Source organism: Gadus morhua, chromosome 7 (genome assembly GCF_902167405.1).
Source record: "Gadus morhua chromosome 7, gadMor3.0, whole genome shotgun sequence".
NCBI lineage: Eukaryota > Metazoa > Chordata > Actinopteri > Gadiformes > Gadidae > Gadus > Gadus morhua.
This window is the reverse complement of record NC_044054.1, coordinates 18,594,640-18,618,891: the sequence shown is the minus strand read 5'-3', so window position 1 is coordinate 18,618,891 and position 24,252 is coordinate 18,594,640. Positions and strand designations below refer to the sequence as shown.

The 24,252-nt window shown below is 48.1% G+C and overlaps 1 protein-coding gene across 4 annotated transcripts in view; it reads right to left on the bottom strand.

Annotated features, from left to right (window-relative positions):
* LOC115546563 (vacuole membrane protein 1) overlaps positions 1 to 24,252 on the bottom strand; it is a 64,813-nt gene that overhangs the window by 34,830 nt on the left and 5,731 nt on the right. For all 4 annotated transcript variants that reach the window (XM_030360149.1, XM_030360150.1, XM_030360148.1 and 1 more), the window contains 3 exons: positions 21,390 to 21,500; positions 8,695 to 8,904; positions 4,177 to 4,308 (listed from right to left, as the gene is read on the bottom strand). In XM_030360149.1, the coding sequence (XP_030216009.1) occupies positions 4,177 to 4,308; positions 8,695 to 8,904; positions 21,390 to 21,500 (453 nt within the window). The remainder of the gene's footprint in view (positions 1 to 4,176; positions 4,309 to 8,694; positions 8,905 to 21,389; positions 21,501 to 24,252) is intronic.

The window sequence follows — 24,252 nt, the reverse complement described above, 5'->3', positions numbered from 1 at the left end:
CTCGCAAACTACTAACAGGAAGTGGAGCGATTATGGGCTGCCCTGCTCTGACGCAACTGACGCTCAACAGTTCTTTCTAGAAGAATTCAAATCTATCCAGACACAAAAGGCGCACAAGGAAACACACAAGTACATAGACGCACATGCACACGCACACACACACACACACACACACACACGCATACAAAACTAATGCACACCCATGAGTCCACGTTGACAAATTCTTTAACAAGCTGTGGTTAAGGGGTAGCTGGTTTAACTCTGACTCACCCCCCCACCACCTCCCCCCCTTCAACAGCCCCCCCCCCCCCCCCCCCCCAACACCCGCCCACCCACCCTCTCTCTCTCCCCCCCCCCCCCCCCCCCCCCCCCGCCTCCTTTCAAACAGTTTACTGGAAATAAAGGGGGAAGAAGAGGGAGGGGGCATTTTCGGAGAAGTCACGTGACAGGGCCGGGCAAACCACCGCACAGAGAGCCTTTGAGAGCAGTAGGCCAAGGGGGGGGGGGGGCTCGGGGGGGCGGGGGCAGGCACACGCCCAGTGCAGATGGCTCTGATTTGGGTTACAGGAGATACGATCCTGGGAGTTGGCAATCAAGAATTCACAGCCTGTTAACCCCTTCCACCCCAGATAAAAATATATATCAAAAGATGAGAGAGGAGGGAAAACGTTTGAAAGAATGCAGCCCACAGCAGGAAATGACTTCATTATCGTGTTTCAGGCTCTGGCGGGACGGGCGCGGAATCTTCTAGAGTCACGCGGGGCGAGCGCTGAGCTTTTAAAATCTTTTTTTTTTTTTTTTTTGTCCTGTACTAAAGATTTAAGTGGAGCGGGGGAAGAAATGGCGGGTGAGCGTTACATCAGCGTCTAGAGCTGTTAAAAACGCCATGACTTCATTTTTTGGGGGAAAAATTTTGCGAGAGAGAGAGAGAAAAATTCAAATTCCAAACAGCGTCCTGCCACCGTTCATCATCACATGCGGCTCGGGCAGGATGTTGGCAATGGGCCGCACACTCGGAGACATACCAGCGGGGTTAAGTCAAGCCGCTGGCACCCACAAATAAATAATAAAAATCCCCCCATGAAGCTCGTGTGGAAGAGGAAAGGCAGAGTCCAGTGGCGACAGATTTAAACGCTGCCTCTCCCTCAGCGTCCCAGTCACCCATGGGTGGGCTGGGGGAGATGGCACGCGGGAGTGAGGGAACGCACGCCTTGACATCCGTCTGAAAACAATAAAACCCAAACCTCTTACTTGTCCATAACCGTACCCTCCTAGGAAACGTCGACACCAGTGGCGGTTTCCCTCCTCTTTACCGCCGTGCCTCCGGGTCGGTCTGTCCACACCAACCACCACGACCCTATTGATCGTTGGCTTGACACTTACGTCGGACACCCCTTGGAACCACCTCTCCCTCCGTTAAGAGGTGTGGCGGTACAGGCTCTGAGAGACTGTCTGGTCTGGAGTCAGACCTGGAGGTGGTCGGGCGTCTTAAGAACCAGCGAGAATCACCGCATCCATGAGATGAGAGAACATGACAGCTATGGAGGACCGCTAGCGGAGGCTGGCCACGTCCTTTCCGGGTAGAGAGACCTGCCACACTGCGCCCCAACGTACACATGCACCCCACGCAGATATGACCATGAGAAGCAGAGAGAGGGAGAGCGAGAGAGAGAAAGAGAGAGAGAGAGAGAGACAGAGACAGAGAGAGAGAGGCAGAGACAGAGAGAGACGGAGAGCGAGAGAGAGAGAGAGAGAGAGAGAGACAGAGAGACAGAGAGACAGAGAGAGAGTAGCGAAGAGAAGATGTCCAACGCAAATGAAAGGTTGAGAGGAAACGATAGAAGGAGAAAGGTAAGAGGAACAGAGAGTGAGAGAGAGGGTGAGCAGAGTGATAGAGCAGTGCAGCGTCCTTCCTCTGTCACACTGATGCGGAGAAAGATCCCCCCCGCCCTTGTAACTTTGAGAATGAGAAAAGAAAGTGCATGATCAAAACAGAAATAGCATTAGCGTTGTCTCTCTCTCTCTCTCTCTCTCTCCAGCCCCCCCTCCCCCCCCCCCCCCCCCCCCTCTCTAGGACCTTAGGTGGAGCCGGTCTCCATCCAGTGGTGCTAGGCAGGGCGGAGGATGTCCCAGGTGTGGGCTGGAGCGAGGCATCTCGACAGATGTCTTGCCCAGATGCCTAGACGTCCCCCCCTGACACAGCTGGGGTAGCGTGGGCGGGTCCTTTAGGCCACATCTCTTTGTCTCCGACCAGCTTTGCTTGTTGTTTTCAATGTTAAACGTGTTCGATGGCGGCTTGGTTCAGATATAGATTTATTTAGCCTTTCGTGTATCCTGTGCTGTTTTTGTAAGGTGGAAAAATAGCAAAGGATAGTTGACTAGTTTCTGTGTGCAGTAATCGCCTAGTATTTAGGGTAAATCTCAAAAATCATTATAATTAGGGACGTTACCCATGTCCCTAACTTTGACAATTGAAGTGTACAAAATACACAGGTTTGTATCACTTCCTTATTATTTCCATGTTGAACAAAAGTGTTCCTTCCTAGTACCTGAACCGTCTATTTCTGATAAACTCTACCGTTGTCTGACCTGCATATAGCCTAGCTAAAAGACTCCTAAAAGTGTCATCTTAAAGTAGTCTCTTGAAGCAGGAGGTTCAACATTAAACCAGTGGTTCTCTATTTGCAGGTGGAAAGATTAAAGGCATTCCATGACGATGACAACTATGCAGTCGAAAGCTGGTCGGATTAGAGGAATCTGAAAACAAAATGGCCATTCTAGTTCCCCATTTACATCAGCAAGGCATGTGTCAAAGAATGGATGACAAAAAGCCTCTGGGCATTGTTGAAAAACTTGTGAGGGCGTATGATATGGGGAAACTATTATAAAAGGTGCAACCGGCATTGCTTCACACCGAAGTACTTTGTGAATTCTTCCCACTGAGTCACTCAGTTGTGAAAGTACCCAGCTGTCAGTAGCAGCTAGTAGGGCATGCACACGCACACACGCACACACACGCGCATCCTCAAGTCAGCACACAAAAATCATTCATACAAACACTCATTGACATCCACTTCATCCATTCACAAGCATGTGTGCACACACACGCAGGCACACAAACTTCATTGATACGAGCATTCACCGACTTTCTGTCTCTTTCCACGCGCACATATACACAATCATCCATTCTCCTGCTTCCCCTAAACACACACACACACACACACACACACACACACACACACACACACACACACACACACACACACACACACACACACACACACACACACACACACACACACACACACACACACACGTACACACACAATGCTATTTCACTATGGTTGGGGGTTGTCTCTTTACTGCCATTTCACAATGAGCGAAACAGACCGGGCCGGAAGTAGCCACCCTCAGAGATTGTGAGCGGGGGACATTAAAGAAAACAGAGGGACCTGATAAAGAGAGCTGCTGGAAATACTTCTGTACACACACCACAAGAGGTGTGTGTTCACGTGAGCCATTAACGGCATCTGATACGTCAAACGTATCGCCTCTCCCCGACAAACACTTGATCTAACACACTTTTGAAAGAATAGTGTATTGTTATTTGTAATAAAATAAATATCTGACATTCTTATCAATGCACTGGATCTCTGAGGTTGTAAATATGGATTGAATGAGATTTCAACATCCTAAACCAGCCCATTACGATAGGTGTTTGTGTGCATGGTGTTTGTGTGTGCGTGTGTGTGCTTGCATTTGTGTGTGTATGCATGCTCGCATGTGTGTGTGTGTCTGTGTGTGTATATGCGTGCTCGCATGTGTGTGTGTGTCTGTGTGTGTATATGCGTGCTTGCATGTGTGTGCGCGCGCGCGTGTGTGTGTGTGTGTGTGTGTGTGTGTGTGTGTGTGTGTGTGTGTGTGTGTGTGTGTGTGTGTGTGTGTGTGTGTGTGTGTGTGTGTGTGTGTGTGTGTGTGTGTGTGTGTGTGTATGCATGCATATGCGTGTTTGTGTGTGTGTGTGTATGCGTGCTTGCATGTGCGCGTGTGTATGCGCACGTGTGCATGCTGGCTTGTATGTGCATGTTTGTGCGTTTGTGCGTGCGTGCGTGCGTGCGTGCGTGCGTGCGTGCGTGCGTGCGTGCGTGCGTGCGTGCGTGCGTGCGTGCTAATCACCTGTGCGTTAGCGCCCTGCTCCATCATCTCCTCAAACTCCTGATAGTCTTGGTCGTTGGGGTTTGCGCCGGACAGCCGGGCTGCGCGCGCCATGAAGTAGGGAGGCAGCTCTCCTATGGCCGTACCAGCCCCCTGTGTCCCGGCGCAGTAGAATGACATAAACAGAAAATCACAGGAAGAGAGAGAGAGACACACACAGTTCAAGCCATAACACTGGCCGATGGGCTCCGTCAACCTTTTTATTCAAGTATTTCAACATTACAAAACATTCAATAATTAATTGTTATTTATTTGATTTAAATAAAGAACCAGCAAAAATACACCATTGATTGTATCATTTAAATTATGAAAATAACCTAGGCTATATCTTTTGACACACTGTCTATATCCAAACGATAAGCAAGTCATTTATTGTTGAACGACTTATCCATGGATTGACTCAGAACCCTGGCGTCTACGATGTTGTTGAGGTGGCGAAGGAACATCATGAGTAATATCGAAAGGAGGGGAGACTTGTAGAGGAGATCGAAGGGAAAGTATTTCTAGGTCTAGGTAAAAAAATAAGCCTAATTAACTATTAGCTCAAAACCGGGCTACCTATGTTGTTTACTTCAATACGACGATAAACGACTGTGTGTGAATGCAAATGTCCCTCCAAACATACAAACAAACAAACAACTATCCTAGCTCTCCATCCCAAGGACAGAGGTGGAAAGCTGTCCTCGACCAACCCCGTTTTACATTGGATGATTGGTAGCTAGTTAGTTACCATGACGGCAAGGCCCAAAGAAGTGTGTTGAATGGAGGCGGGTCAATGCCGAACCCCTACCAGACGGTTGGCTGCGGACACCCTGTTCCCCAGTGTCTTTCTTTGATGTGATTTGGCAGTTTCACTCATAATGCGGCCGATGTGCCTTAATCTCCCAGGCCAGCTGGCCCTTTCTCCGCTCACACTCCTTCTCCTGTGGATGTTTGTGTTGCTAGTGTGTGTGTGTGTGTGTGTGTGTGTGTGTGTGTGTGTGTGTGTGTGTGTGTGTGTGTGTGTGTGTGTGTGTGTGTGTGTGTGTGTGTGTGTGTGTTTCGGCGTTTGTTTTGGAGAGTGTCTTTTTAAGTATACATGTGTTTTTGTGCGTAGGACTGTGTATTTGTGCGTGTGTTGTGTGTTTGTCTCTGTGTCTGTGTGTGTGCGCGCGCGCGTGCGTTCGTGTCTTTCGGTCTTTGTGTGTCTGTGCCCGTGTATAACTTGTGCCTGCTTTGGCAATTAGGTTTGTCAACCTGCGTGTATGCCCTATTCTCAAGTGGACAGGGGTGGATCAAAAGAACAGAGCAACAGAAGGACTGAATAAAAGAAAAGAGGGGAGAGGGGGCAGAGAGAGAGAGAGAGAGAGAGAGAGAGCGAGAGAGAGAGAGAGAGAGAGAGAGAGAGAGAGAGAGAGAGAGAGAGAGAGAGAGAGAGAGAGAGAGAGAGAGAGAGAGAGAGAGAGAGAGAGAGAGAGAGAGAATGAAACCGAGAGAGAGCGAAAGTGTGTAAGTAAAGAAGGGGGGCCTCTTTCCTCACCAACCCAAAAGACTGCTAAGAGCCAAAGATGGGTAAGAAATAAGGGTGTGTGTGTGTGTGTGTGTGTGTGAGGTGGGGTGTCTTCTTGTTTTCATCAAGAAGTGGCCCGACAGGTGTTTCCACCCACGGCTCTGACAGGAATTGGTGATGGCTTCTCTACAACGAAATGGAGAGATTGGGGGTGTGTGTGTGTGTGTGTGTGTGTGTATGTGTGTATGTGTTTGTTAGTGTGTGTGTGTGTGTCTGTCTGTCTGTGTGTGTTTGGGTGCAAAAGTGGATGGTCCAGTAAATCAGAACCATAAAACCTTTTCCAAACACTATGTGCAAGTGTGTGTGTGTGTGTGTGTGTGTGTGTGTGTGTGTGTGTGTGTGTGTGTGTGTGTGTGTGTGTGTGTGTGTGTGTGTGTGTGTGTGTGTGTGTGTGTGTGTGTGTGTGTGTGTGTGTGCGCGTGTGTGAGTGCGTTTGTGTGCGAGTGTGAATGTGTGTGAGCGTGAGTGCAAATGTGGATGGTCCTGTAAATCAGAAGCATAAAACCTTTACCATACACTTTGTGTAAGTTAGTGCGAAGTGGCTTTGAAGTTTGAACGTTGTGCCTAATTGGCCGTTAAACTCAATCTGCTAGCGCCTCCCACGAAAACAGACCTGTTGACCTTCATCGTGTTCAGTAAACATTGTCTGTTCGACCGCAGTAGCCGCTGCACATCAGGCTATTCGCAAGAAACGATAATGATAATATTCCTCACTGAATTATGGTAGGGTGAATCTGTACTTTCCTAAAACATCTCAGATCTATTTGTCAACAATTCACTGTTATAGACAACCATTGCAGCCCATTGAAGTTAGGGTGAGCTACGCAGCTTTTTTATTTTAGGCTGTACTGACCTGGCATGGCACGGTTTGACTCTGCACGTCAGCCCGATGCTGCTGCGACTTGCGTCTCCATAGCTAGAGGGCTACCTGCTGTCGGTTGTGTTCTGAACTGCTGACGTTGTTCCGTTGTAAAATATAGCCAGCCATCAAATTTGATGGATTGATTGATTTAAGACACAATTTATGTTTGATGTTTATAATTATGTAAACTGCTTGTTTCAGACAGCCAAATTGTATCCACCGAGTTATATACAGAGAATTATATCCGCGATGATGAATTCGGTTGGACGCTAAATAGTTTTTGTTTGCTTCCTAATCTCAATAGCTCATTGGGAGCCGATTAGCTTTGATTATTTGAAATTAGAAAAAAAATGCCTTGAATATCCCCATCAGCGTCCTAATAATGTGAATTATTGTCCAATGTCTAGTGGGCTTATCTGAAAGAAATCTCTCCTTTTTCAACCAGCCATTTTGTATGGCAAGTGAATATTGCAAAACATAAATCACTGTAGTGCACTTCTATCTTAACCTTCATTACCTTCTTTGAAGAGGCTTACTAACTTATAGGAATGAACAAATAAAGCAGAATCAAGCTGTTGAGAACTCTAGCCATACTCTGAGTGACTGGCGTCTAAGACTGGCATCTAAGACACAAGAAGGCACAGTTATTGTAATTCTATATTTCTAAAATAGCAACTTCATGTTCCGAACAGCAAGCAGGGCTGATGTCAACGCAGCCCCTCTCAGGCCCGGGCCGGGCCTGCTCAAGAGAGGGTCCTTCTCAGCGCGACTCGGCAAAGCTGGGCACGTTTAAACTGGTAATGGAAACGCAAATCAGAACCCTTGTTTTTACGCCACACGGCTAAAAGGGCCAATGGAAAAGGGCCATAGCAGAAGTATTGAGGCAACGTGTTAAAGTCAAAGCCTATATCTGTCTGCAGCAAAGAGTTGCGACCCGGCCATGACCTGCCGTCATTTAAATATCTCTTTGTTCTCAATTTAAAGTTCTCTTTTCTCTGAATATTTATCTCTTTCTCAATAATCCTGTGTGTGTGTGCGTGTGTGTGTGTGTGTGTGTGTGTGTGTGTGTGTGTGTGTGTGTGTGTGTGTGTGTGTGTGTGTGTGTGTGTGTGTGTGTGTGTGTGTGTGTGTGGAAGAGCTAGTGAGAGAATAGTTGATGTTATTTTCTTCTCTATTCCAAAAAAACAAAGTTCCACCTCACTCAGAGCTGTAGGCCTTTATATCAGGAACAGAGGAAGTGGTATCATCAGTGTGTGTGTGTGCGTGTGCGTGTGTGTGCGTGCGTGTGCGTGTGCATGAAGGCGGCCTGTCTGTCTGTCTGTCTCTCTGTGTGCGTTTGTGTCTGTCTGTCTACCTGCCTGTGTTTCTGTGTGTGTGTGTGTGTGTTTCTGTGTGTGTCTGTCTGTCTGTCTGTGTCTTCCTATGTTTCTTTGTGTGCGTGAGTGCGTGCATGTGTGCGTGCGTGCATGTGTGCATGAATGTGTTTGTGAGACAGGAAGCTGAAGCGAGCGACAGCAGCGGTCACAAGGTTTGGCGAAGGTGTGAAACCACCAACACAGATCAGGCGGGAAATCACCGTAGAAAACGGGGGGGGATTTCCAAACGCAGCCCAACAGTGAATGAACACCACCTAGAGCCCTTGAACACACAACCAAAATAGTACTACTGCACATGCAACACTGTGCATCCCAAGGGGAGAAGGGAGAAGAGGGAATGGTTTTGAGCCCACCACTCTAACCAATACCCTCCTGTCTTTAGATTATTTCAGAGGTTATAAACCTTTGCACCTTGTTTCTGAAGAAATGCTTTAATATAACCATTATATGCCTTTCGCTACCTAATCACACACTTGGCCAATTTCCTCAGATATATCTCAAATAATATTTTTGTCTGTTTTAGCCATGGGGTTTCATTTTAATGAAATATAAGAAAGTTAAGTTAACTTAGCTCATTTGTTTTAACAATATTGAAACCCCAATTTAAATGCTGAATCTAAACATTGCAAAACAAGTATTTCTACAAAAGTGTCTATGTTAGGCTAGCTCTGCATCGCACAGGAATCACTCACCCACATGCAGGCCTCCAGGCGGACCTTGGACATGATGGTCCAGAGAGAGACGCCCGGGCCCAGCGCGGGGCCCTCGCCGTGGGCAGGGCCCCCGGTGGCGGACCCCCCCCCCTCCAGGGGACACAGGATGCTCTCTGGGTAGGGGGGCTCAGGGAAATCCACCGAACCGCACTCATACGCTGCTAAGGTCACCGAGGCTATGTGTGGTCCCTGAGATGACACCGACGAGAGAGAGAGAGAGAGAGAGAGAGAGAGAGAGAGAGAGAGAGAGAGAGAGAGAGAGAGAAAGTAAGTAAAGATACAAAGTGACAGACAAACAGACAGACAGACGGACATAGGAGGAGAGAATGGAAGAAAGAGTGGGTTCAGTAGTACACCTATTGGAAGGAGTTTTGAGTCACTGGAAGATCCCTACCCTGTTGCCAGGCAGGCAGGAGTGTACCACTGACTGATAACAGGCCCTCTAACAACCTGTTATTCGTGGGCCAGGATTATACCTCCCTCCTATCAACACAGCCCAATCTGGTGCCAATGGAAAATTATGAAAAAAGGTGCGGGTTTTTTCAACCTCTGCATTGAGATGGATTTTAAATTATAAAGAAACAGAGTACAAACTGTCACTTAAAAAAATGTGTTCATGCTAGTTATTTTATCTTCGATTTGTGAAAATGTGCCCACACACGCTTGAGTGTGCATGTGTGCGTGCGTGCGTGCGTGCGTGCGTGCGTGCGTGCGTGCGTGCGTGCGTGCGTGTGTGTGTATGATTTTTGCTGAGGTTAGCTTCCATCTTCTAGGATTTATTACAGATAATATACTACGGATAACGCAATAAGACATTAATTACATACTAATGATGGCACACTAAATATTCTAAATGAGGAGTGATAGTTGGAAGCATTTAAAAGTAGTACATTCCTGGTTCCTGACCAGTTATAAAATGGCCGTACCAACATATAACAGAACAGAAGGCAAACATATCACTGCTAAAAATTAAATGCATGAAATACATTTGAGTATCAATTATAATGTTTTGTATTAGTCATAATCTTTGCTCTAATTCAATCTGAGATCATGTATCAATCCTTGAATTAATGATCACTTTAAAAATTATTTGTAATCGCATTAATTCAGAGGGATATAAGGAGTCATCAACATCCTACACCACCCCATCACACTGACAGGTACACAGCTGTGTGTGTGTGTGTGTGTGTGTGTGTGTGTGTGTGTGTGTGTGTGTGTGTGTGTGTGTGTGTGTGTGTGTGTGTGTGTGTGTGTGTGTGTGTGTGTGTGTGTGTGTGTGTGTGTGTGTGTGTAAAAAGGGTGCTCCCTGTGACGCATGTTCTGCTCTCAAGGGTTCCAAGCTGCGGGGGCAGATTTTTTTTGTCTGTTTGTTTTCTCGCGTTTTTGATTGTGCGTGATAAAGGCACCAACGCATTCATCCCCATGCCAGCAGGGAGGGGCTGAGGGGGGTGGCCGCAGGGGTGGGGTTGGAGATGGGGGAGGGGTCGGCTACTTTTGGACTGGGCAGGACCAGACAGGACGGGTGAGATCCAGAGTATGAGGTGGGTCAGTCCTCAACACAGAGCGAGACCTGAGTGACAAATGCCCTTTAGCTGCCTTGCGTGACTTGAATAACTTCACTACGGCTCCATTCAGACGTGGGTTGGTGTGTGCGTGTGTGTGTGTGAGCCGATTATATATTATATGCGTGTGGATGTTCTAAACATATGTATGTTTAATATAATTCACATACAGCATCTGAAAGTGTATCAGTGTGTGTAAGCCCAGTTCAGACCAAAGATTCACCTTGCAACGGCTTGCAACTCGCAACGCCTTGCAACGCCTTGCAACGAGACGGGCTGCGACGTTCTAAAACTGGGCAGTTCACACCGGCTGCAACGCGCTGCAACGGGCTGCGACGCTAGGTGGTTTCCATAGCAACTGTGAACGCTCTGGCACATGCTGAGAGCCGCAACATCATCATTTGCGTAGGTTAGGTTAGATTAGTTAAGGTTTGCAATTAGTTTTATTTTTATTTTACTTGAGAGTAGGCTAGAGTTACTATGTTTTGTCATTCTCCACTACATCTGCATTGGAGTAAATAGCTGGAGTTTACAGTTAGTTTAGATTACCCGTTGTTGGATACATTGCATTTTCCGGTCATTTGTCGTCCTCATATCTGTATGTGCACACAATTATTCATGTCTGCGATCATCACAGAGTCCACAAGCAGCAGGTCGAAATTCCCGATGGGTCACAATTCATGACAGCAGACCGTCGAAATCTGCGACCACACTGTAAATGCGGGGAAAATGAGTCAAACCCCAACCAAGTGTTTTCAGGTCATTTGTCGTCCTCATATCTGTATTTGGACACTATTATTCGTGTCTGCGATCATCACAGAGTCCACAAGCAACGCAGGTCGCAATCAACGATGCCACAATCAATCTAGCGCACCGTCGAATTCTGCGCCCACACTGTAAATGCAGGAAAAATGAGACAAACCCCAACCAAATCTTTTCAGGTCATTTGTCGTCCTCATATCTGTATTTGGACACAATTATTCGTCGTAGAATTCAGCAAGATTAAAAGTGCAAAATACATCAACAAAATACGACAGTACGGTACCGGGACGGAGTAAGGCCGTGACGTACAAGTTGTTCTGTGCTGTGATTGGCTGAAGAGGAATAGTTAAATCGCCGCATTCTAAAACTGGACCTTGCGATTTGACATGTTCAATCTCTGGCGACTCCTTGCAACGCCTTGCGACGCCTTGCAACGGCTTGCGACGCCTTGCAACGGCTTGCAACGACCCGTTCACACCGTCCCTGCGACGTTCTAAAACCGTCTCGTTGCAAGCCGTTGCAAGGTGAATCTTTGGTCTGAACTGGGCTAAGTGTATGAGTGTGTATGAGTGTGTGTAAGTGTATGAGGGTATTGAGTGTGTGTAAGTGTATGAGTGTGAGCATTGTGTGCAGGTGTATGAGTGTGTGTAAATGTATGAGTGTGTGTAAGTGTATGCGTCCGTGTGTGTGTGTGTGTGTGTGTGTGTGTGTGTGTGTGTGTGTGTGTGTGTGTGTGTGTGTGTGTGTGTGCGCTCGCACGCGCGCGCGTGCGTGCGTGTGTGTAGGGAAGCTGGAGGGTAAACAGATAACGATAGACTTCTGCTTCACTATTAGTTTTGGCAGTTTGAACAAACACCCACGCAAGTTCACCAAAGCAGCTATGGCCTCCAAACTCCCATCAACGTCAACCCAGTCCAAAACGTGCCTAAATGCCCACTCTGTTACCATGATCTCACCCTCCACAACCAGACACATTACAGTTGGATATGTGTGAGTTTGTATGTGCATGAGAACCAAAAGTGGCCTGTGTTCCTTTAAGAAAAACACCTTCCGGCTCTTGCTCAGGTATATTTACCTAACGCACCGGCTGATCTCACCAACGGAAAGGCTGGTGTGCATGACTCAGTTTCTCTATCTCTGTTACAAAGAAATTCTCTCTCTCTCTCACTCTCTCTCTCTCTCTCTCTCTCTAAAATGCTGTGTCACTTTATTTGTCTCACCTTACACAAAAGCACAGACCTCTCGTGATGTCCAGGTCACTGAACACTAATCTGTGGCTCCAAACAGCATCATCTACCTATTACCGCTCTCTCTCTCTCTCTCTCTCTCTCTCTCTCTCTCTCTCTCTCTCTCTCTCTCTCTCTCTCTCTCTCTCTCTCTCTCTCTCTCTCTCTCTCTCTCTCTCTCTCTCTCTCTCTCTCTCTCTCTCTCTCCCCCTCTCTCTCTCCCCCTCTCTCTCTCCCCCTCTCCCTCTCTCCCCGTCTCCCTCTCTCCCTGTCTCCCTCTCTCCCTGTCTCCCTCTCACACACAGAAGCTGATAATCGTTGGAAAAATACACATCATGCAGAACACAGAGGAGGAGGAGGAGGAGGAGGAGGAGGAGGAGGAGGAGGAGGAGGGAAGGGAACGGTTGCCCTGGCTACCTTGTTTCTCATTAACCAATTAACATAAACAGAGTAAGTGCCATGTGTGTTCAGTTCTGGGGCCGCGTGCGTGTGCATAGGGGGGTTTTGCGGTGTTTGCGTGCGTGCGCATTAAGTTAACTAGCTGTGTTAAAATACTGCAGTTCTACTCCCGCTCTGCAGGGATCCCGGGTCTCTCCCACTGCTGTCCGCATCGCGCAGCCAGAGCACGCCGCCGTCAGATATCCCCTCCGCAGGAAACGGGCGACGCGGCACAGCGGCGTTCCAGCTACGCTGCGTAGGGCCGGAATAACTGGCATTCCTGTGGCGGGGAGCGGAAACCAACGCCTGGCCAACGCCGTAATGAGCAGCCACGCGGAGGGATACATCAGCACACAGGCTGCGCCGACACAAAATAGATCCTTTTATGAAGTTGCATAGATAGATATAGTAAACATATACACAAATACAAATATAAATATACATACTTACGTACAAGTATGTATATATTGTACGTATGGACTGGGCAACATGCACCTTATACTATCTTTAACATGAATCCCACACTAAATTATTTTCCGTATACTTAATTATGCCATCCTATCCGTATCTGTAATGTCTTCGTTACCTTCCCTTAGTCTTTTCATAACAAGGTATCTATAATATGTAAATTCCAATATGTCCAACATGTATCCCATCTGTAATATGGAGCCCATGCTAAATATTAACCATATGTATCCATGCTGAAATATCTACATACAATATGCATCAATACGAAATAATCAACATTTATATAGCATAATGAATTAGCTTTATCAATAGTATCCAATAGTAAAACATCTACAATAAATTCCCAAAATTCCAAAATGATATCCAACCTACCCTATTCTAGCGTATCAACAATTGGTTTATCTCTCTCCCTTACGTCAGAGGAGGGTTGAGTCGACCTCTAAACACGTGAAAATCTCCATGTCGATGAAGAATGATTTATAATTTATCTCATCAACTCCACGAGTTTCCATGACTCAGAGCAGATGACCTCCAGGCAGAACAACAGAGAGTCTCCAAAGCCACAGAAGGAGGAAGTTAAACCTGATATTTAGTGGCACACCTGTCCTCGGGCCATGTGCGTATCACCCTGTGCTGTTAGCCTTCTATCCACAGCTTAAAGAACCAAAGGGAAAGAGCGCAACGCATAACAGTCCCATTCACGTGACGGAAGTCTTTTTTGAGTTATCACGCAGTGATTAAAAAGTGAGTTGAGTGAAGTATTACAAACTAAATAGCCAATGCCGCCACAAACGAGGGACTTCAATGGGTCCGCAGAAGCCAGGAGCATTGTTAAAAACAATACTTCATTATTTGATCTCATTACAAATATGAGGCGAAATGTCCCATTATTTGTCACTCTGGATCGATACCTTCTAGTCCTTCCGTTGTTTCCTGGCACTCACATTAAAAAAGGCCCCCAAGAGGTGACTCTGCCCTGGCACTGTGCTCCAGCCATCTGCCACCATGCCGGCCTCTGGTGGACCATAACCTCTGGGGTCACCGCGGCACCCTGACCACAGCCACGCGGCGCTTGGCCTCCCTCACAGCTCCCTGTGGTCCTCTGTTGTTCTTTGAACGCATGCAATGCCACAGGAGCCATTGAGGCGGCCGTACCGTAAGTCCTGCATGTCACAACGCGTACCTGCCGCACCACAGAAGACGAAGCCACCGGATGAAGAGGTGCGAACCAGCTGCTGATGGCTTACGTGCCAATGGATAACATGTTAACGGGTAACGTGCTGTGGCGACAAGCTAGGATATCGTATATAGGCAGGGGGGGGGGGGGGGGGGGGGGGGGGGGGGGAGTTAGATTTATCTGCTTGGTTATTCCATAAGTCTTCATCATCATGAGCCATTGTGGCTTGTGTGTGTGTGTGTGTGTGTGTGTGTGTGTGTGTGTGTGTGTGTGTGTGTGTGTGTGTGTGTGTGTGTGTGTGTGTGTGTGTGTGTGTGTGTGTGTGTGTGTGTGTGTGTGTGCTGTGACACACACACACGCGCGCACACACACACACCCCAACCACCACCACTAGACTGCCTTCCAAGTGTTGTACTCAAATACTTTGGTGTTTTATGACATGGTTTTATCGAATTTCCCTATTATCCTAATAGTCATATCAAATATTGGCGTGAATAGATTCTAAATTTTCCCTGCAAACCAGCGAAAAGAAACAGAGCAGTAGAAGGACGACAGAAATCAAAGGTTTCAAAATGATTTCACTAATATTCTATCTTTATTATTTGGCCAGCCACCTGTCTAAGAACTCGACATCTACAGCGCATGTGTCTAAGCTCCAGATCCCTAAGCCAAATATCTGTAGTTTGGTGTGTGTGTGTGTGCGCCATTGTGCATGTATGCGTGTGTGCCAGTGTGAAATATGTGTGTCAGTGTGTAATATGTGTGTGTCCGTATGTTTAATATGTGTCTGCGTGTGTGTGCGGTTAATACGTAATTGTGTGTGTGTGTGTGTGTGTGTGTGTGTGTGTGTGTGTGTGTGTGTGTGTGTGTGTGTGTGTGTGTGTGTGGTTGTGTGTGTATGTGTGTGTGATATGTGTGTGTGTAATATGTGTGGGTGTTTGTGCTAGTGTGCGACATGTTTTTATCAGTGTGTGATACGTGTGAGCCAATGTGTTGTATCGATATGAGTATCTATGTGTCTGTGTGTGTGCGTTCGTGTTATATGCGGGTAGCGTGTATATGCACGTGCGAATACATGCGTCTGATTCACCCCCTGCTCGTCTATCAGTTGTGTGGGTGATACTGGGTCAGAGAGATGGCCACCATGAGTCACCCAACGTCAGCTGCCTTTCCCACACAGAGCCGACCCTTCACCTGCACACACACGAGAGGAATGTGGGGGGCCGCGAGAGTCGTGACTCACACACACTCACGTCAGAAAAACCACCACCACACCCACTTAGCCACCCTACCCCCTGACCAAAACTCATTCCGCCCTCTGTGTGTGTGTGTGTGTGTGTGTGTGTGTGTGTGTGTGTGTGTGTGTGTGTGTGTGTGTGTGTGTGTGTGTGTGTGTGTGTGTGTGTGTGTGTGTGTGTGTGTGTGTGTGTGTGTGTGTGTGTGTGTGTGTGTGCGGGTACTCGTGCGTGTGTGTCCCATGTTCCATAAGCGGAGCGAGGACGCCTATGTCCGTGTGTCTGCGTGGCGGGAACATGAGTCACCTGACCAGGCCGCGGGCTCGGGTTCCGTTGGGGCCCTTCTTATTTTTTCGAGAATGCCTGAAAGCGAGTCTTGACTCGGCGCCGGGGCCCCGTAACGGATCCCCCCGGGCTGTGTGTCGCAGCGCGCGGCGCTAGCTAACACACAAACTCGAGCCATTCATTTTTAACTACATCTAGTGTGTCAGAGTGTTCATATCACTAGGGGGGGGGGGGGGGGGGGTGGATCCAATGGGCCCGGCTACTGAACGGGTCGCATCGGTTTACAGGCGTATCGTCATGACGATACATCGTCGGTTTCGGTACTACAGGGCCTTGAGGTGGACCGTAGGTAGCGCAGCTGGACTGGAGAGAGAGAAAGAGGGACGGAGAGAGAGAAAGAGACAGACAGACAGGCAGGACGGACGGACGGACGGACAGAAAGAGGAAATGTCCTAGTTTGGGCATCAATAGGGGAGGAAGATGAAGAAGAAAAAAGCCACAAAGGGTTTGCTTCCTTTGGCAAGACAACGAGTGGCACAATTGCCTTCATTCACCAGCCTCCCCCGCCCCCCCTCCCCTCCATCTCATTCATTCTCTTCCTCAAAAGGTTGGAGCCACGGGTCTAGCCCGACGACTCGTGACTGACACGTCAACCCCCAAACTTAGTCAACGACGAATGCCAGAGGGGTGTATAAAAAGAAAGGCCTTGCGTTCTTTCAAATCCGTGTGTGTGTGTGTATGTGTATGTGTGTGTGTGTGTATGTGTGTGTGTGTGTGTGTGTGTGTGTGTGTGTGTGTGTGTGTGTGTGTGTGTGTGTGTGTGCGTTCATTTCTGCATGCGCGTGTTGTCTTTTGAATATTCACAACCAATCACCATACCTCAGTCTGCCAAGATGGGTGAGTCTGTGTCTGTTGTGAGCCCCTTGGTCCAAGCATGAGAACCCCCCATGCTAAATGTTAGACCTCTGACTAGCTCCTATTCACACACACACACAACGCTAACATATGACAAGTATGAGAATTTTCCAGTCCCAGACCTTCTAGACTACGATCCCAGACCAACTAGACTTGAGTTTCAGGCCTGCTAGACTAGCAGACCTGCTGGACCTGCTACACTACGATCCCAGGCCTGCTAGACCACCAGACCTGCTAGACTAGGATCCTATACCTGCTAGGCCACCAGCAACATCTAGACTTGGACCCTAGACCTGCAAGAAGACCAGGAACCTCTAGACTAAAATCCTAGACCTGTCAGGCTACCAGGAACCTCTAGACTAGGATCCTAGACCTGCTAGGCCACCAGCAACATCTAGACTTGGACCCTAGACCCGCAAGACAACCAAGAACCTCTAGACTAGGATCCCAGGCCTGCTAGACCACCAGACCTGCTAGACTAGGATCCTATACCTGCTAGGCCACCAGCAACATCTAGACTTGGACCCTAGACCTGCAAGAAGACCAGGAACCTCTAGACTAAAATCCTAGACCTGTCAGGCTACCAGGAACCTCTAGACTAGGATCCTAGACCTGCTAGGCCACCAGCAACATCTAGACTTGGACCCTAGACCCGCAAGACAACCAAGAACCTCTAGACTAGGATCCTAGACCTGTCAGGCTACCAGGAACCTCTAGACTAGGATCCTAGACCTGTCAGGCTACCAGGAACCTCTAGACTAGGATCCTAGACCTGTCAGGCTACCATGGACCTCTAGACTAGGATCTTAGACCTGTCAGGCTACCATGGACCTCTAGACTAGGGTCCTAGACCTGTCAGGCTACCAGGAACCTCTAGACTAAGATCCTAGACCTGCTAGGCCACCATGAACCGCTAAACTAGGATCCTAGACCGGCTAGGCCACCAGGAACCTCTAGACTAGGATCCTAGACCTGTCAGGCTACCAGGAACCTCTAGACTAGGATCCTAGACCTGTCAGGCTACCATGGACCTCTAGACTAGGATCTTAGACCTGTCAGGCTACCATGGACCTCTAGACTAGGGTCCTAGACCTGTCAGGCTACCAGGAACCTCTAGACTAAGATCCTAGACCTGCTAGGCCACCATGAACCGCTAAACTAGGATCCTAGACCGGCTAGGCCACCAGGAACCTCTAGACTAGGATCCTAGACCGGCTGGACTGTGATCTTGGACCCGCTAGGCTCTCCCAGCGATAGCAGCCTGGCGCTAATTAAGGCTGTTGCCGCTTGTAATTGCCAACAGCCAAAAAGTTAATTTTAGGGGGTTTGCTGGAGAAAATCTGTATATTCTACACAAACCTCCTCTGGAACCTGTAATTTAGACATCCTAAAAAGAGGCTCAATATAGACGGTTGCCGAACAGGCCTTTATTTAGATGAGCCGCTGGTTCTTTTTCTCCACATATTTGGAAGACAAGTGGTAGTAAATTGCCGATCGTAAAGGTCCATAATTTACTACCTTTTTTTTTTTTTTCAAATATCGCACACAGCTCTGTATTCTCCTCGCCCATATCCTACGGTGACAAGAGTGAGACAACACATGTGCCCCGCTTTTCCTCACATTTATTAACACTGCTGGAGACACATGTTTGGGGAGTGGCAGACGGAACGACAGACAGGCCGTCAGACAGACAGGCAGTCGGACAGACAGACAAGCCAAACCGAAAGAGAGGCTTCTCTGGTTGCTTTCTGAGTAAACAGCAACGCTGTTAGGGGCCGTAGCCGTGAGTGAGTCCTGATCCTTTGTTGCTGTTGAATTAACGTCAACGGCAACCATTTTCGAGTGAGCCCGTAGTGACTCAACTGCCATTACGTGAGGTAATTAATGGTGGTGACTCAGGTGAGCTCTTGTATTTATGATGTTTCCCCGGAATCTGGGAGCAACACGCATCTCTCTTAGAAAATGTACTGATTTCCAAAGGATTACTATGGTCACATATCTCTTCCCATTCCAACTCATAAATCTTCCCTGGCACGAGGGCAGAAGGTATGATCAGTGCATCATACTCATTGTATATAGGCACTGTCAATGTGTGCTTCCTTGCAACTGTGTGTGTGTGTGTGTGTGTGTGTGTGTGTGTGTGTGTGTGTGTGTGTGTGTGTGTGTGTGTGTGTGTGTGTGTGTGTGTGTGTGTGTGTGTGTGTGTGTGTGTGTGTGTGTGTGTGTGTGTGTGCAAGCACATGCAGTATGTTATCAGAGCCATGGCTGTAATCCGACCTCTCAAGTGTTCCAACATGATTTCATTGTTTTCAAGAACTGTATTGTGTCACCCAATATGCCACCTTGCCTGCTGCTTCACCAGAACAGCTGGCTTAAACACACAGGAGATATGCCAGGAAGTGACAACCCCCCCACCCCCCCTAAAGGAGCTGGGGTTTTGTCTTCCAATAAACGGCCTATGTTGGCACAACTAACAACGATTGAGACAACACAGCAGCAATTGCCCTCGCCGGTGAACAGGACCGTCAGCAATTCTCATTGGTGGTCGCACGGAGACGGTCGCGTCTCGGATGCCTCTCCAACGCCCTCTAGTGTTAGGCTAGGGTACCTGCAGTTTAAACACTTTTTAACACACAAACTAACTTATGTAAAATTATTAGAAATACAACGAGAAAGGTCGAATTCAAAAGTCAAACATGCTTCCTCGGTGATAGGCACGCAGTATGAACTGTGTTGAATTGATGGCCGTGTTCGAAAAGGTTAACCTGTTCCCTCGTTCGCTAATGCCTGATCTCTTTATAGAGAACCATTTAAGGAACAAGCAAGTGAGCTACCATTACGGGAGATCAGACACGTATCTGCCTGTTTATGCGCCTAACACATAGGCTACGTCATGTCGATAGATTTCGAGTGCATACTTTGCGTCCGAATTCCCCCTAGGCTATTCCCGCCCACCTAATAAGTTATCGTAGTAATATTGTCTCCTAAGTATAGTGCAAACCATAGATGTTAGAGAATAAGGAAAAACGTCAACCGATTCAAACATGGACTTAACAAGGGTTCAAGAAATGTCATATGAAGCATGCGTCAAGTGTGTCATGTGATGTGAAGCCTGCTTTTCTCTGATTCGTCCATGTTTGCACATCCATGGACCTGGAGTCACTGGTGTTCGTTGAGAATGTAGTATGTTGTACGAGCGATTCTAAAATAGCAACTCATTTGCTAATAACACACTACAAAGCCTATGTTGTTTTAAAAACACCGATTTTACTCGCAATTATCAATGATGATCCGTTTGGTTATATTGCCGCCCTTCAAACCTAGACCACTGGCGCCATCTAGTGGTGTCTAATGTATAATGTCTTAAATATAAAAATAAAACCGGTGATAGGAAAGAAATTAGGCTACATATCTAGATTTCGATGGTTTGTATGTTAATCAAAAATCAAAGTGTATACTTTGTCTTAGTATAATGACTATTGAGCATTTATCATCAACCATAGTGATTCATCTCGTCGCGTTGGATGCAGACATGAGGCGGACCAGTGGGAGTAGACCTCCCCTCCCCTCTGGAATCACAGCAGCGCCAGCCATGCGAGAAACGCACTTCATGAACCCATTGACACAACGACCCGCAGTACTGAGAGAACACCCTAGATGGCGCCATTCTACCATAAAACCTGCACAAAAAAAAGGAAGAAGCTAATGTGGACTGAAAAACACTTCTCGTATTACATTTCGGGAGCATGGAGTTTGTTTTCCAAAACACCGCGTAGAGGACATGCACTCAACACTTTCCAAGACCGTTCCACTGGGCAAAGAAGCACCACAACGGCCTAGAGGTTGACTGTGGACAGCAGGCAGATGGACGTTCTGAATAAGAACTGAAAGAGCGCTAAAGACAACCAGATGTGTCTGCGCTCGACGGTACAGCGTATTGGTAGGAAAACCGTCTGTCCACTCGGAGAGACGCTGGACGCGCAAATAGACAGTGGTGGGAGGGGGGGGGGGGAGCCATGAGGAGTGACAGAGTTCAGAAGTGGGAAGTAAACAAACAGCATGGATTCAGCCAGGGCACGGGAAGAATAGAAAGGGAAAGCGCGAATGGAGAGGGGGGGATTTTTATTCTCATGTGCACTCAATCAGAGGGGTCATTGAGTGCGCTTGTTCCCGGACTGACTGTCAAAACAGTGCGTGCGCGCAGCTCCTATTAACCACGGAGAATTTAACAACGCCCCTAGTTTTACCATATAGACGCACGCGCAGCGTGGCACCTAGGCGCGCGCTCTCGCACGCACAAAGACTCACACGCGTAAACACAACGTTTCTTTTCTTTTTCTTTTTCGTATCTTAATGAATGCCTTAGTGGTGAGAAAAGCACTCACTCACACATACACACCCACACACACAAACTACACGGAGCGGGCACACCACGCGCTATACGCACTTGCGCGGCGGCAGCGCGCGCGGTGTGGAAGAGAACTCAATTCCATCTGCGTCACAGAACAAGCGTGGACAGGTTTATTCAGGCCAAGAGGGCTATAATACAACACGCGAGTGAAGGACCGACACGGACACATGTTGGTGGGAATCAATAAGTTCTTACCAGGTAGAGCAGGAAGGTGTGTAGGCCGGTGCCCAGGCCGACGGAGGACAGGATCCCCAGCCCGAGCCAGTACGCGCAGCATAGGACCGTCTTCTCGACGCGACGCACGGACTAGAGGTGTGGAGGGAGGAGGGGTTGGCAGAGAGAGGGGGGGGGGGGGGGACAGTGTGTGAGCCTCATGCCACACACACATGGACCTCCCGAGTGAGAGCAAAACAAGATGAGAGGAGTAGGACAAGGAGGGGAGGGAGGGGGGAAGAAGGGGGAGTAAGGGGGGTAGGGTGTGTGTGTGTGTGTGTGTGGGGGGGGGGGGGGGCAAGGGTCAGAGAGAGAGAAAGGAGGAGAGAGTGAAACTGAGTGAAATGGAAAAAAACCGAGGGGGACCATAAAGGGTGGGAAAGAGCATGCAAGTGGTGAGAGATTCAGAGAAAGAGAGAGAGAGAGAGAGAGAGAGAGAGAGAGAGAGAGAGAGAGAGAGAGAGAGAGAGAGAGAGAGAGACAGAGACAGAGACAGAGAGAGAGAGAGAGTCTCTCTCTCTCTACTGGTGACACTGATGCAAAGTAGGGGCCACATATGTGATATTATTCGATCAATTTTATTCTGCGAGATGCAGAAAGGAGAGTTTATTGTTGGAGGAGCTTGCAGGATACGATGGTATACAGAGCAGTGGGAGTGTTCTCAGCACTCTGAGCGAGGAACTAGGATCACTGCTCTCCTCCTCCGCGGCAGCAGCCTGCTCTTACTATAGGCAACTTTCAACAGCCCCCCCCAACAATCATATACAAGTAGTCCCCCCCCTCTCCTCCCTAATCTGCTGTCACTCTGTGAACCCCTCTCCTCTCCCAGCCCTCCCCTCCACCTCCACAAACCCACGCAGCTTTTCTACTGGGGAAACGTATGGATTGCACAGATTACGGGAAGCACGTTGGGGGGGAAGGGCTGAGAGGGGGAGGGGTCTATGTTATTGGCAGCGGACACCACTTCCCAGTAAAAGCGGCACATCGTAAAAATATACAAAACCCTGAAGTCTATCATCGCCTGCAGGAGGCTGTGTGGGGGGAGAGGTGTGTGTGCTTGTGGGTGTGTTTGTGTGGGTGTATTTGTGTGGTGGTGAGAAGCTGCCTGCTAGTGCCAAGAATCCCAATGTGTACAGTGGGCGGGAGCCTCTCTTCCGTCACCCACCAATCGAGTGATCCCAAGGTAACGTGGGCGGCGACTCTCTCTGTCCCCTCAACCAATGGCTGGAGAGAGGCACCGTCCCCCCCGTACGCTCGGACCCTGGGCTCTAGTGCCTACTGATTGTGCCTCACGGGCACTGAGAACCGGTTATTGGGCAACACCTCTGCACTGGACTGTTAACTCGGAAAGGGTGGGAAGGGGGGGGGGTTTGCGGAACTCGTTTTTGACTCACCGGTGGGTAAACAATGGATCATAAAAAGGGACGAAGACTAAGAAGGCAATCACACGCAACATGATTCCCATGCAGATTTAAGTGGGATTTGATTTCAAGTATGCGGGTGTGAATGGATTCATGCTCTGACGTGCCCCTTTCAGAAAGACGCGAAGAGAACGTTGTTGAATATCAAAGTTTCCCCTCAGGTCAGTTAAAAAGACGTTCAAGTGAATCTTATAAAACAGGCATAGGAGGGGGAGAGAGAGGGAAAGAAGGAGGCCAACTTTTGTTTGCGTCCGCACAGGGGCCAAGATGCACTCGTAAGATGAGATGTCTCCGTAGTGACGGCTCAATTCTATCAGGGGCCTTAATTTGGGACCTCCGCTGTCCAGCATTGAATGCTGATTGGTGGGCAGGCCCCAGGGAGGCCCCTGCATGAAAAATACTGACAAAAACAAGTAGGGCCCTGAGGGATATAAGAGACCTTTCACTATCCACTAAAGTGCGGGATCAAATGTGCAATTCAACACACAATCCCTGTAAGACGCATGCACATGCTCAACACACCCATCTCAACAGAACACGCTCTGTTCGGATTAAGCCATGGCGTGACGGATCTTAATTCTGCTATTAATGGCTAATACTGGGATTCATCCTTTTACAAAACCGGTCTTCGGCCGTTTGTGTATTCCCGGTGTTATCTTATGAATTCATTCATATCCCTTTTCTTTCTCTGAAAACAAAGGTTTATTCTTTTGTTGAGTTGCTGGCGTACCCCCTTAGAGGGCTCACAGTGCAGACCTTTGAGACTGTAAACAGCTGTTTTCTGGGAAAAACCTCATGGCTGCAACGGGTGTTTCTGAGGCTGTGTTTGTCGAGGTCAAATACCTTGATAAGCAACTATTCAGGAGAAAGTTACAAGCTGAGGAAGACTGATGTGGTGAGGAGACAGACTTGGTGGAAAGGCAAACATAACTCCAGGTTACAAAGTGAACGTGCGTCACATTTGATATCGTTGACGTTTGTATACTCATATGTCCATTAAATCTTGGCAACGTGTATCTGGTTCTCTCCATCCATCCATCAATCTGTCTGATTGTCTGTATCCATCTATATCTGTCTCTCTGTCTTTCTGTCAGTATCCATCTATCTATGTATCTGTCTGTCTGTATTTGTGTATCCATCTATCTCTATCTGGCTGTATCCATCTGGCTGTATCCATCTATCTCTGTCTCTATCTCTGTATCCATCTATCTCTGTCTCTCTCTCTGTATCCATCTATCTCTGTCTCTCTCTCTGTATCCATCTATCTCCGTCTGTGTGTCTCTCTGTATCCATATATCTCTGTCCGTCAGTCTGTATCCATCCAACTCTGTCTGTCTGTCTGTCTATCTGTCCATCTATCTCTGTCTATCTGTCTGTCTTTATCCATCTAGCTCTGTCTCTCTGTCTGTCTGTCTCTCCGTCTT